Raw genomic sequence first — 12,465 nt, 5'->3', positions numbered from 1 at the left:
AGCCTTAAGTTTTTGTTTTTTTCTCCTTCTAACAGGCTCTGTGAGAGTATTTGAAAACTTGGCACCTCTCTTGGGTGCCAAGAATAGATTATTCAATCTGGAGATATTAAGGGGATGGTCTGAGGAGTAGCTTTATTAGGTTCAATTTTATCAAAGAATAGGAAAAATATTCATCAGTGTTCATACAAATCTGTTATTTCAGATTTCCTTGGTATATTTTCTTTAGAGCCATATAATGTTAAGAACCCGTGATCCCTAACTTGGTAGGTACCACGCAAACCTTGTAACAAGCTACTTACAGCCCAGTTGGGGTGTGAGATATTAGGGAAAAAAAAAAAAGTATGTGTGTGTGTATATATGTGTGTGTGTGTGTGTGTGTGTGTGTGTGTGTGTGTGTGTGTGTGTGTGTGTGTATGTCTTTGCCCCTGGCTCCTGGCACAGAGCTCCGGAACCCCTTGTAATTTCCTAAGTGAGAAGTACACTAGGAGCATCATGTTTTAATGAGGTGACTCTGGGTGGGCTTCTGGATGGCTTCTGGTTGGAGACTGGTCACCAAAAAGACCAAGCCATAATTTGAAGCTTGGAAATTTCAGCCTCATACCTCATCCTCTGGAGAGAGAAGAGTTGCTGGAAATGGAGTTAATGATTGATTATGTGTACTGGAGAGAGTCTCCATACAATCCAGTAGTGGAGAACTTGGAGAATTCCCAGGTTGGTGAAAATGTTCGCACCAATAGGATGATTGACCCTGGTTCCACAGGGACTGATGCTCCTGTCTAGACCTTGCTCTCTGTATCTCTTTATCTGGCTGTTTTCCTGTATCCTTTATTATATCCTTTAATAAACTGGCAGACATAAAGTATTTCCCTGAGTTCTGTGACCTCTAGCAAATTAATCAGACCTGAGGAGGGGGTTGTGGCAACCTCCTATTTGTAGATAAATTGGGCAGAAGTTGTGGGAAAGGCTTGGATTACTACTTGGGATTGACGTCAAAAGTAGTAGGGGGAGCAGTCATGTGGGACTAAGCCCTTAACACTGTCTAGGTAGACTGTCAGAGTTGAGTTAAATTGCAGAACGTCTAGCTGATTTCACAGAGAATTCCTTGCTGTGGAGAAAAATCCTCTCCCATTTGGTGGCAGGAGTGTCAGAGGTGAAGTATTCTGTGTGAGCAATAAAGGAGACAGAAAAGATGGGAGTAGGTAGACCAAACTGGATTTTTCTAATATAGTAGAAGACACAGCAAGTCAGCAAACAAACCATAAGTATTAGGGTTTGAATTCAGTAAGGGTGCTGTGGGCGTGCCCATGAGGAACCCCTGCCCAACCACACAGAAGATGGCATGAGTCCTGAGAAATGTCTGGGTGTAGCAGGTCCAGAGGAGGGAGAACGAGGATCTTTTGACTGAGGGAATAGTGGCATCCATCTCCTGCCCTGGGTACAGGTTCATTGTAAACAATACGGTAGAGTTGGGTTGGGCAGTAGGGGTGCTCATGAACGGTTTTAACAGAAACAGTTGCACTCAAGTTTTAGGGTAGAGAATTCCTGCTGTGGGCACGAGGAGGTCTGGAGATTGGAAGGAGAGCTAGGGTTTAAAACAGTTCAGGTGGGACTGATTATGACTTGACCTGGGAGAGCAGAAAGGAAAGGAATTCTTTGCTTCCCAGATGCTTCATGTGAGGTTCTGGGAACACAGATTCCTACCCCTGTGAAATTGATCTCCAGGTGGTGAGAGAAGACAGATGATAAATAAGCAGAAGCATCATGTGGCAGCTGGTGACAAGTTCTGTGACAAAAATAAATCAAGGAAGGGAGATAGCAAGGGATAGAATGTGAAGTCACACTGGTCATTCAGTACCTGCAGACTGTTGATTAATTTATCCTTTAAAAAATGCTCTTGGTTATTTCCCTCTGGTTCAAAACTCTAGGGAACAGCAGTGAATTAAACAGCAACCCGCCCTGACCTCACAAAGCTTTCATTCTGGCAGGGGAGACAGGTAATGTACACTAAAAATAGATCACATGTGTAGATGTATATCTAAGCACCAAGGAAAAAATAAAGCCAGGAAGAGGGATAGAAACTGCTCAGGCTGATACGTTAAACTTTCAGTTGGCCAGGAAAGGTGGCACTAGAAAATGGAAGACCATCATGGCAGTGTGTGAGCTGCAAGTGCAGACACTGAGGCAAGAGGTGCCTGGTGTGTCTGAGGAGCCCTGAGCAGGAGGTGTGGCTGGACAGAGGGTGGGGTGATGTCAGTAGACTATGTAGGCCTCATGGCCCTGGTGAGGATTTTGGCTTTTCAAGTTAGATAAAAAGCTGGTAGTGGGCTTTGAGCAGAGGTGTGATGTGCTCTGCCTAATTTTAAAGGCTCCTTCTGACTGCTGAGTGGGAAGCCAACTGAAGAAGCAAGCAGAAGATCAGTCGGGAGGTGATTCCCACAGAGCAGGTGGGCTGACAGGGCTCCAGGTAGGGTGCCAGCAGTGTAGGGGTGGTGACAAGTGGTCGGGCACTGGAGGAGAGCTGACCTGGATGCTGACGGACTAGATGAGAGTAGGAACAAGAGAGAGGAACCAAGGATGGCTTCAGGTTTCCCCCCCGAGCATCTGCGAGATGAATTGGCCAAGTACTGAGATGGTACAAGGCAGAGGGAGTCGTGAGTTTAGTGTGACCATGGAGACACTGGATAGAAAGCAGGTAAGGGCAGCGGTGTGGCTGAAGCTGTTCCCTGCATGTGGGCAGTGTGGAGATGGTGTAAAGCCAAGGGATTAGATGGTATCTCCTAGGGATAGATGCCCCTAAGAGAGCAAGAGTGTCTGCGGACCCTGCACTGAAGAGATGTGGTGGTTGGAAGTATGGAAGCTGAGGAGGACCAGCAGTAGGGAGAAGGAAGGAGTGGTAGCTTATGTGGGAGGGAGACGTCAAGAGAGGTCATTGTTTGAGCGGGAGAATGACATTCTCCTTGGTGTGCATAAGCAGCCAGTGAGGAAGGCATTGCAAAAGTAAGCTGGATGAAGAGTAAGGATGGATGACTTGACTTAGCCAGGTGAGCACCAGAGAGGACAGTGAAGGTTTGTGCGAGAGTGACTGTAGTGATGTGCCGTGGTCCTAAGATGGGGTAAAGAGGGAATTAAGGCTGATGCCTCATGAGCTCTGAGGCATAAGATGTTGAAAAGGCATTTGGGCTTGGCAGTCCTGCTGAGGTCAGGAAACTGGGAATTAGGGTCCTTGGAATTAGGTCATAAGATGGAATTAGGGTCCATCTTTCCTAAGAGGAAAGATGGGTAGATCGGGAACAGGCAGCTTTGAGAGGCGCTAAAGGTACAGATGTGACCAAATTTGGTGTTGTCTTAAGTGTGGGTGGTAGGGTATACAATAGGAAGTCAGGAATGACTTGAGGAGGTTGGGATAGGCCACCTGGGTGTATGGTGGCCCCTTTTGCTGAAGTAAGAGACACACAGACAGGAACATTTTTAAGTTGGTGTGAGGAAGTAATGAATTGATAGAGCAGAATCTTTAATTCTGTATTCTTTCATTATGCTTTGTGTTCACGTTCATATATAGTCAGGAAAGCCGTGATTGATTCCTTTGCTGCTGCTGCTGCTACTAAGTCGCTTCAGTTGTGTCTGACTCTGTGTGACCCCAGAGACGGCAGCCCACCAGGCTCCCCCATCCCTGGGATTCTCCAGGGAAGAACTCTGGAGTGGGTTGCCATTTCATTCTCCGGTGCATGTAAGTGAAAAGTGAAAGTGAAGTCACGCAGTCGTCTGAGGTCTTTTCCCTCTTGTCTTCTAGCAGAAGTAGGCTGCTAGAAGACAAGTCATACTTGTTGATACATCTCCCCTTTATGCTCACAAGGGTCCTGGTTTGGTTGATATCTGGTCACTTTAATTATAACAAAAAGTCATGTATTAATTTTAGTTGTTCAGTCACTAAGATGTGTCCAACTCTTTGCAACCTCTTGAACTGCAGCGCGCCATGCTTCCCTGTCCTTGACTGTCTCCTGGAGTTTCAACAAACTCATGTGCATTGAGTCAGTGATGCCATCCAACCATCTCATCCTCTGTTGCCCGCTTCTCCTTTTGCCTTTAGTCTTTCCCAGAATCAGGGTTTTTTCCAGTGAGTTGGCTCTTCCCATCAGGTGGCCAGAGTATTGGAACTTCAGCATCAGTCCTTCCAGTGAATAGTCAGGATTGATCTCCTTTAGGATTGACTGGTTTGATCTCCATGTTTTTAAGAGACTCTCTTCTCCAGCACCACAGTTTGAAAGCATCAGCTCTTTGGCACTCATCCATCTTTCTGGTCCAACTTTCACATCTGTACATGACTACCGGAAAAACTGTAACTTTGACTATACAGACCTTTGTTGGCAAAGTGATGTTTCTGCTTTTTAATCTACTATCTAGCTTTGTCATAATTTTTTTTCCAAGGAGCAAGCATCTTTTAATTTCATGGCTGCAGTCACCATCCACAATGATTTTGGAACCCAAGAAAATAAAGTCTGTCACTGTTTCCGTTTTTTTTCCCCTTCTATTTGCCATGAAGTGAAGGACCAGATACCATAATCTTAGTTTTTTTGAATGTTGAGTTTTAAGTCAGCTTTTTCACTCTCCTCTTTGACCTTCATCAAGAGGCTCTTAGTTCCTCTTCACTTTCTGCCATTAAAGTGGTATCATCTGCATATCTGAGGTTGTTGATATTTCTCCCGGCAATCCTGATTCCAGCTTATAAGTCATGCAGCCAGGCATTTTGCATGATGTACTCTGCATGTAAGTTAAATAAGCAGGGTGATAATATGCAGCATTGATGTACTCCTTTTTGCAGTTTTGAACCAGTTCATTGTTCCATGTCCAGTTCTACCTGTTGCTTCTTGTCCTATACACATTTCTCAGGAGACAGGTAAGGAGGTCTGGTATTCCCATCTCTTTAATAATTTTCCAGAGTTTGTTGTGATCCACACAGTTAAAGGCTTTGGCGTAGTCAGTAAAGCAGAAGTAGATGTTTTTTGGAACTCCCTTGCTTTTTCTGTGATCCACCAGATGCTGGCAATTTGATCTCTGATTCTGCTGCCTTGTCTAATCTAACTTATACATCTGGAAGTTCTTGGTTTACGTACTGCTGCAACCTAGCTTGAAAGATTTTCCCCTTGGACAGCAAGGAGATCAAACCACTCAGTCCTAAAGGAAATCAACCCTGAATATTTATTGAAAGGACTGATGCTAAAACTGAAGCTCTGATACTTTGGTCACCTGATGCGAAGAGCTGATTCATTGGAAAATATGGAGTTTGGATCATGGTTGGAACATGGTTCTTTATAGTAGTGAGAGTTTCATGTTGTGGACTTAAACTTGGCTGGGAGATGTATCCTGCTGGCAGCTAGTTGTGTAGGCAAAGAAATGTCACAAACCCAGTTGTCTTGTGTAAAAAGCCATAGCATGACTTAAAGGTAGTTTTAAAAGCAATTTTTTATTTGAATTAAGACTATTTTATACTGTACGAATTATATACTAGTGAATTGAGATTTTTTTGGAATACTTTGAAACTAGCCTTATACTTGGGTTATATAATCTGTATGACCTTGAATAAGAAATTAAAGTTTTCTGTGGCCTTATTTCTTCAACTGCAGAAATAGGTGGATTGAAATCTCTCTGGACTGCCTTAGCCAAGCCATGCTGCTCAGATCTTTATTTAGTCTTTTTAAAGTCTTCCCTGTTATAAAAATAAATTGTCTCCATTGTGGAAAATTACCAAAATCTGTAAAGAGAAAAAGAGGGTAAAAATGGCTCCATTGATTAAAGACAATCACTGTTACTATTTTGGTATACTGGTGTATGCCTTTTATATTAGCCCTTTTAAAAAGCAGTGTACAAACAACACCTGAATGTGTACTGATTATAAAAGATCCAGGACTTCCCTGATGGTCCAGTGGTTGGGAATCTGTTTGCCAGTGCAGGAGACGGCTTTGATCCCTAGTCTGGGAAGATCTCACCCGCCTTGGGACAGTTAAGCCTGTTGCACTGCAGCTACTGAGCCCATGCTCCCTAGAACCCATACTCTGCAACAAGAGAAGCCACTGCAATGAGAAACCTGCACACCATAGCTAGAGGAAGCCTGCATGCTACATCGAAGACCCAGCACAGCCAAAAGAGAAAAAAGGATCCAGATCCTTCTGGATCCTAGTCCAGAAGGGTTGGGAATGAAAAGTGCCTATCATTACTCCTTGCCCTGCTGCTGCTGCTGCTAAGTCGCTTCAGTCGTGTCTGACTCTGTGCGACCCCATAGATGACAGCCCACCAGGCTTCCCCGTCCCTGGGATTCTCCAGGCAAGAACACTGGAGTGGGTTACCATTTCCTCCTCCAATGCATGAAAGTGGAAAGTGAAAGTGAAGTCGCTCAGTCGTGTCAGACTCTTAGCGACCCCATGGATTTCAGCCTACCAGGCTCCTCCGTCCATGGGATTTTCCAGGCAAAAGTCCTGGAGTGGGGTGCCATTGCCTTCTCCGACTCCTTGCCCTGAGGGCAGCCTATTAGTGATTTTGACTTTTCTGGATCCTTTCCCACATATTTTGGAGAGATAGAGAGGGTATTAAAATTGTTTTTTTTTTTTTTATCATAATCCGGATAATTGTAGGCTTATACTTGTGACTTAAAAAAAAACCAACAGAATTTCTTGGACTTGTTTCCTTGTCAGTGCATCAGTTTTATGCTTCTATTTTTTATTTTATTTTATCATTTATGCTGGGTCTTCGTTGCTGTGTCGGCTTTCTCTTCTGTGTCAGGTAGGGGCTGTTCTCTAGTTGCTGTGCACAGGGCTCTCATTGCAGCGGCTTTTCTTGTTGCAGTGCTCTAGGGTGCACAGGCTCAGCAGTTGCAGCACAACAGGCTTGGTTGCCCCGCAGCACATGGGATCTTCTCAGATCAGGGATCAAACGCATGTCCCCTGCACTGACAGGCAGATTCCTAACCACTGGACCACCGGGAAAGTCCGTTTTATTCTTTAAAATGGCTGAATATTGAGAATTCCTTAGCTGTCCAGTGCTTTGGATTTGTTACTTTCACTGCTGTTGGCCAGATTCAAGCCCTGGTTGGGGAACTAAGATCCTGCAGGCTGTGCAGCGTAGCCAAAAAAATTTTTTTAATGGCTGAATGCTATTCTTGAAATAGATACATGATACTTTAACAATGACTTTTTGATAAACATTTATGGTTTTCCAAGTATTCAGCATTTTAAGTAATGCTGTAGTCATCAACTGTGAACATATATATTGCATAGATATTTCTGGAGGATAAGTTTCTGTAAGTAAAATTGCTGGCTCCAAGAAAATGCCTATTTCAAATCCCAGTGCTAAGTTACTCTCCAGAAAGCTCATTCCACCAGGAACATAATCTCTCTACGCCCTGGTCAACACCAGATTCCTCTTTTAAAATTTCCTCCTGATTTATGTTAAAAAATAAAATTATATTTTGTAACTTTTGTAGTTTTAGCTAAGGTTGAACGGGTTTTTGTTTGTCTCATTGGATATTTTACTTTTTTTTCCTATGGATAGATTCCTATCCTTTGGGTTATTTGTAGGTATTCTTTTTGAATTACTAGTACCAATCATTTGTTATGTGTTGCCCTGTTTTCTCTTACACCATCACTCATCTTTTTACATCTCCTTAGTGTATTTTATCACACTAGAATTTAAACTTTTAATGTAGTTTTTCTTTTTTTCCTCAGTATTTAAAAAATGTAGTTGTGTTGTTATTCACACATAAAATCACTTTCAGTATTATTTTTTTCAAGATAATTTTTAAAAAATGGAATCACTAAGCTAAAGACTGAAAATATTTTCAGATATTTGCTGCAGTCAGCCAGGACCTAAGTTGCACCTCACCAAGGGTAGGCATGAAGAAGGTCATGACCTACCAAGTGGCCAGGTTTTCTTTGAATCTCAGGATAACTTCTAGTCCTTATCTTGAGGGTCTAGAAACTCAATTTTGTTGTCATAGACAGCCACTACCTATCCACATCCCCTCAGTGCCACAAAGAAGTGGACATACCAGTGGGCTAGTTTATTTAATTGCTGTGAGAAATATAAATTAGTAAATGAGGGTAACAGCAGTGCATGAATTGCTCGAACTGGCATACATTTCTTCCCTGTAGGGACATAGAAGTTGTTAATCTGGCATTGGGAAAGGACCTTAACCAAGGCCGCTCAGGATGCTTCTCACCTGCTCAGAAATTGTAGCATTGTCCTCACACCCAAGCCTCCCTTGTCCCTAGAGGCTGCTGGGGTCCTGCCCCTTATAGTTCCTCAGAGCGTTCCATTTCTGGTGTCCTTCAGCTGACTCCCATTCACGTATCCTCATTCTATAGGACACATGATGCATTCCCATCAGAAACATGTGTGGTCCCTGGTGCATATGTGTATGTCAGGAGCTTCATTTAAGAAAACTTAAAACTTGGCTAGTCTGATAGGGGAATTCATGCAGTTATTTTCTTTGAGGGAAAACATTTTTATACAACAGAGTGGTATAGGGTGAAACAAACCTCTGAATGAATTGTTTCTCTTCAGGTGGTGATCAATGGAGGGGCCACATCCAGTGGTGAACAGGACAATGAAGACACCGAGCTCATGGCAATATATACAACAGAAAACGGCATCGCAGAAAAGGTACCTCTTTCATCAGCCCCATCCATTCACCCACTACTATACAAGGAAGATCCTATATAAGGAAGTGGGTATCCATCTGGAGTTTTTGTCTCTTCCTTTCTGAGTGTATATGTGTTTGTGTTCTTTATAATGGAAATAGAAGGAGTGATAAGGAATAGTACTTAGAAATTTTTATTGTTTTAATGGCAATATTTAAGTCAGAACCATGTAGAGGTCTTTAACTAGATATTTTTAAACCTCAGCCAGGATCCCACAGTGAAGTGGTTAGGAGTTTGAGGTCTGTCGTTAGGTCTGGATACTAATATGACTCCAATCCTGAGGGAATTACTTAAGCTTTCTGGGTATTAGTTTCCTCACCTCTAAAATGGATATAAAAATATCAGCATCTGCCGTAAAGTTGTGGGTATTGAAATAATATATATAAAGTTATTAGCATTGTGCCTGGTACATACTGTTCAATTCTGTTCGGTCGCTCATTTGTGTCCGACTGTTTGCGACCCCGTGGACTGCAGCACACAGTACATACTGTGTACAGTAAATAAAAGACACCAGTAGATAAGTTATGTAGACTGTGAAAATGCCTTGAACAAAGATATTTGAGAATCACACACTGAAGTGGGTGATCCCTCATCCCATCTGCTTGGCAAATCAGTCTGTGTGACCATAGAATGTATGACCATATTCATAGGGGCCTGGAGAAAGCTGCCCAGAGAGGATCCGCATGCCGTAATTTCTTTTTCTCTTTGTATCTGCTACTGTGTCTGATATATGTGAAAAGTATAATAACATGGAATTTCCAGACTGCTTTGCAGCCCTTAGACGTCTCAATTTCATTTGAGTTTCATTTGACAGATTTTTAAGACAGATTTTATTTTTTATCATTAACTTATATAATGATGTGTTATATTCTAGAATTGCTATATTATACTATAGACAGTGTATACTGTGTATTCTAATAACAGACCCCTGGGAAGTTGATATATACAAATATAATTCCTAGCTCAGGTACTAGTGCAGTAAGTATACAGTACAATCACAAAAATGGTAAAGAACAAAATAAATTATGTTTAAATTCTTAAATAATCAAATTTTTGTGTCTGTAATTTCTTTTTCTCTTTCTCTCTTTTTCTTTCTTTTCTAGTTTGGGAGATGGAAATTTCATTTTTGGCTATCTTGACCAATATTGCTGTTGTTTGGTCAAGCTATTATAAGTTACGTGAATCTTAATTATAGATTCATGCCAAGATGTTGAAATTTCTATAGTACTGATTTCCGAGTTGCTCCTCAGAGCATGGAGATGGGAGCAGCCATTGTTGAGGCTTTGGTCTGCAGCAGAGACTCTTTACATAGGGCAGGATCTGGGGGCTTACTCCTTATCTGGCTTGAGTTTCAACATCCTAGAGACACATTTTGTAGCAAAGTGCTTCTGTCTTTTACAGACTTGTTGAACTCCATCCTAACCACAGATATTTGATCCTTAATCAGAGAGTCACCAGAATTTCCAGGCTGAAGGCTGTCATGATTTTAGATGTTCATTATCCAGGAATTGATGGCTCTCTTTTGAAATGATTGATAGAGTATTAATTTTTCAGGTTGTAAAATATCTGTAGGTGTACCTTTTACTGATCTGCTGGCAGGAAAAACGTCTAGTACGGTAATGTTAGCACGTTTATGCTAGACATTTATTGTTCGGGTGAACATTTTCTTTATCATCTGAACTTTAATCGGTGTGTATTTCCTTGAACACTAGTGAAATAGAATATCTTCCTATTTTACTGGTCCTTTTTCTTTTCCTACGAAATGGCAAGAATAGTAAGAATTCTCGTACGTTGAATAGTGCCAAAGGTCCAGACCCTTAGCTTCAGCAGCCTGTCACATTTAGTCCTCTTAGCAACCCTGTGAGAAAGGTACCATCACTATCCTTGTTTTAAAGGTGAAGAAAATGAAATATTAGGTCTTTTGTTGTCTTGAATTTGTGTAAAGAAAACTTGACACCAGAGATTTTACTCTCTGGGATCTTGCTTTTCAGATGGCATTGAAAGGCTCTCTGAACACTTGACTATGAAATAAGAATGAACCATTCAAGGAAAGACAAAAGAACTGAAAGCAAGAGATTCTGTCCCATGTGTTCTCCATATCCGTAGGGTTTCTTAGCTGTTCATTTTAATGTACTTACTTATTTTATTAAAAACTTTGCTTTTCTGGTGTCCATTAAAACTCTTGAATTTCTTTTTTTTTTTTTTTTTTTACTGCAAAGAAAATTTTATTTTATATATATTACTAGTCATGAATTTGTCATTATGACATAAATGCTGCCCAGTGCCATTAAGCAAATGGCATGACCATTTTATGTCCACAATTCACTTCTCTATTTACAAACATAGTTTTCATAATTTATAAAAGTGTATCTCTCAGTGAAGGTTGAACATTGAGATGCAACCTAGCATCCATAATATCTGCTGTTCTGCAAATATCAATGTAGGACAGAAGTATTTATTCCCCTTTCATCTGAGTGACCTTACGTGGGAAAAAAAAAAATTCTGGCTAATCTGATATTAGCTATAAGAGACTCATTTTGGAATTTGCTCAAAGGGATTTTTTTTGCTGAAAAGACCAGAAGGTTAGTGCCCCAGATCATCAATCATAAGTCCGTAGGATGATGTTGGGACTCATGTCCAGTACTTTCTTAGTATGGACCTCAGTATCATTAGGATTCTTCAGTTAGGGAGGCTGAGGGACTTGAACTTCATAATGAGGGTGTTTGTTTTTTAAGTTTTAACCTTTTTAAATTTATGAACCATGCAGATTCTCTCTCTCTCTCTTTAACACCAAAAACATTTTGTATTGGGATATAGCCAATTAACAATATTGTGATAGTTTCAGGTGAACAGTGAAGGAACTCAGCCATATGTATACATATATCCATTCTCCCCCTAATCCCCCTCTGTCCAGGCTGGCACATAACATTGAGCAGAGTTCCATGTGCTATACAATAAGTTTTTGTTGGTTATCTGTTTTAAATATAGCAGTGTGTACATGACCTTCCCAAAGTCCTTAACTATCCCTTCCCCATGGCAACCATGAGTTTGTTTTCTAAGTCTGTGAGTCTCCTTCTGTTTTGTGAGTAAGTTCATTTGTATCATTTTAGATTCCACACATAAGGGATGTCATATGATATTTCTTCTCTGTGTGATTTACTTCACTCAGTATACACTCTCTAGGTCCATCTATGTTGCTGCAAATGGCCTTATTTCATTCTTTTTGATGGCTGGGTAATATTCCATTGTATATATGTACCACATCTTCTTTATCCATTCCTCTGTCAATTGACATTTAGATTGTTTCCGTGTCTTGACCATTGTAAACAGTGCTGCAATGAACAGTGGCATGCATGTGTCTTTTCAGGCCATGTTTTTCTCTGGGTATATGCCCAGAAGTGGAACTGCGGGGTCATATGGTAGCTCATAGTTTTAGTTTTTTAAGGAACCTCCATACTGTTCTCTGTAGTGGCTGTATTTTACATTCCCACCAACAGCACGGAAGCATTCCCTTCTCTCCACACCCTCTCCAGCATTTGTTGTTTGTGGATTTTTTGATGATAGCCATTCTGGCTAGTGTGAGGTGATATCTCATTGTAGTTTTGATTTGCATTCTCTAATAACTAGCAATTTTGAACATCTTTTCATGTGCCTGTTGGCCATCTGTAGAGAAATGTCTATTCAGGTCTTCTGCCCATTTTTGAGTGGGTTGTTTGTTTTGATGCTATTAAATGTCATAAAGAAAGAAAGAAAGTGAAGTCACTCAGTCATGTCC

General features: G+C 41.2%; 1 protein-coding gene across 2 annotated transcripts in view; it reads left to right on the top strand.

The window, feature by feature from the left end:
• SLC23A2 (solute carrier family 23 member 2) overlaps positions 1–12,465 on the top strand; it is a 142,695-nt gene that overhangs the window by 62,422 nt on the left and 67,808 nt on the right. For both annotated transcript variants that reach the window (XM_015474092.3, NM_001205430.1), the window contains exon 3: positions 8,554–8,652. In XM_015474092.3, the coding sequence (XP_015329578.1) occupies positions 8,554–8,652 (99 nt within the window). The remainder of the gene's footprint in view (positions 1–8,553; positions 8,653–12,465) is intronic.

The sequence above is a fragment of the Bos taurus genome, chromosome 13 (assembly GCF_002263795.3).
Source record: "Bos taurus isolate L1 Dominette 01449 registration number 42190680 breed Hereford chromosome 13, ARS-UCD2.0, whole genome shotgun sequence".
NCBI lineage: Eukaryota > Metazoa > Chordata > Mammalia > Artiodactyla > Bovidae > Bos > Bos taurus.
Note: the sequence above shows the minus strand (reverse complement) of the source record. Positions and strands in the feature narration are given on the sequence as shown.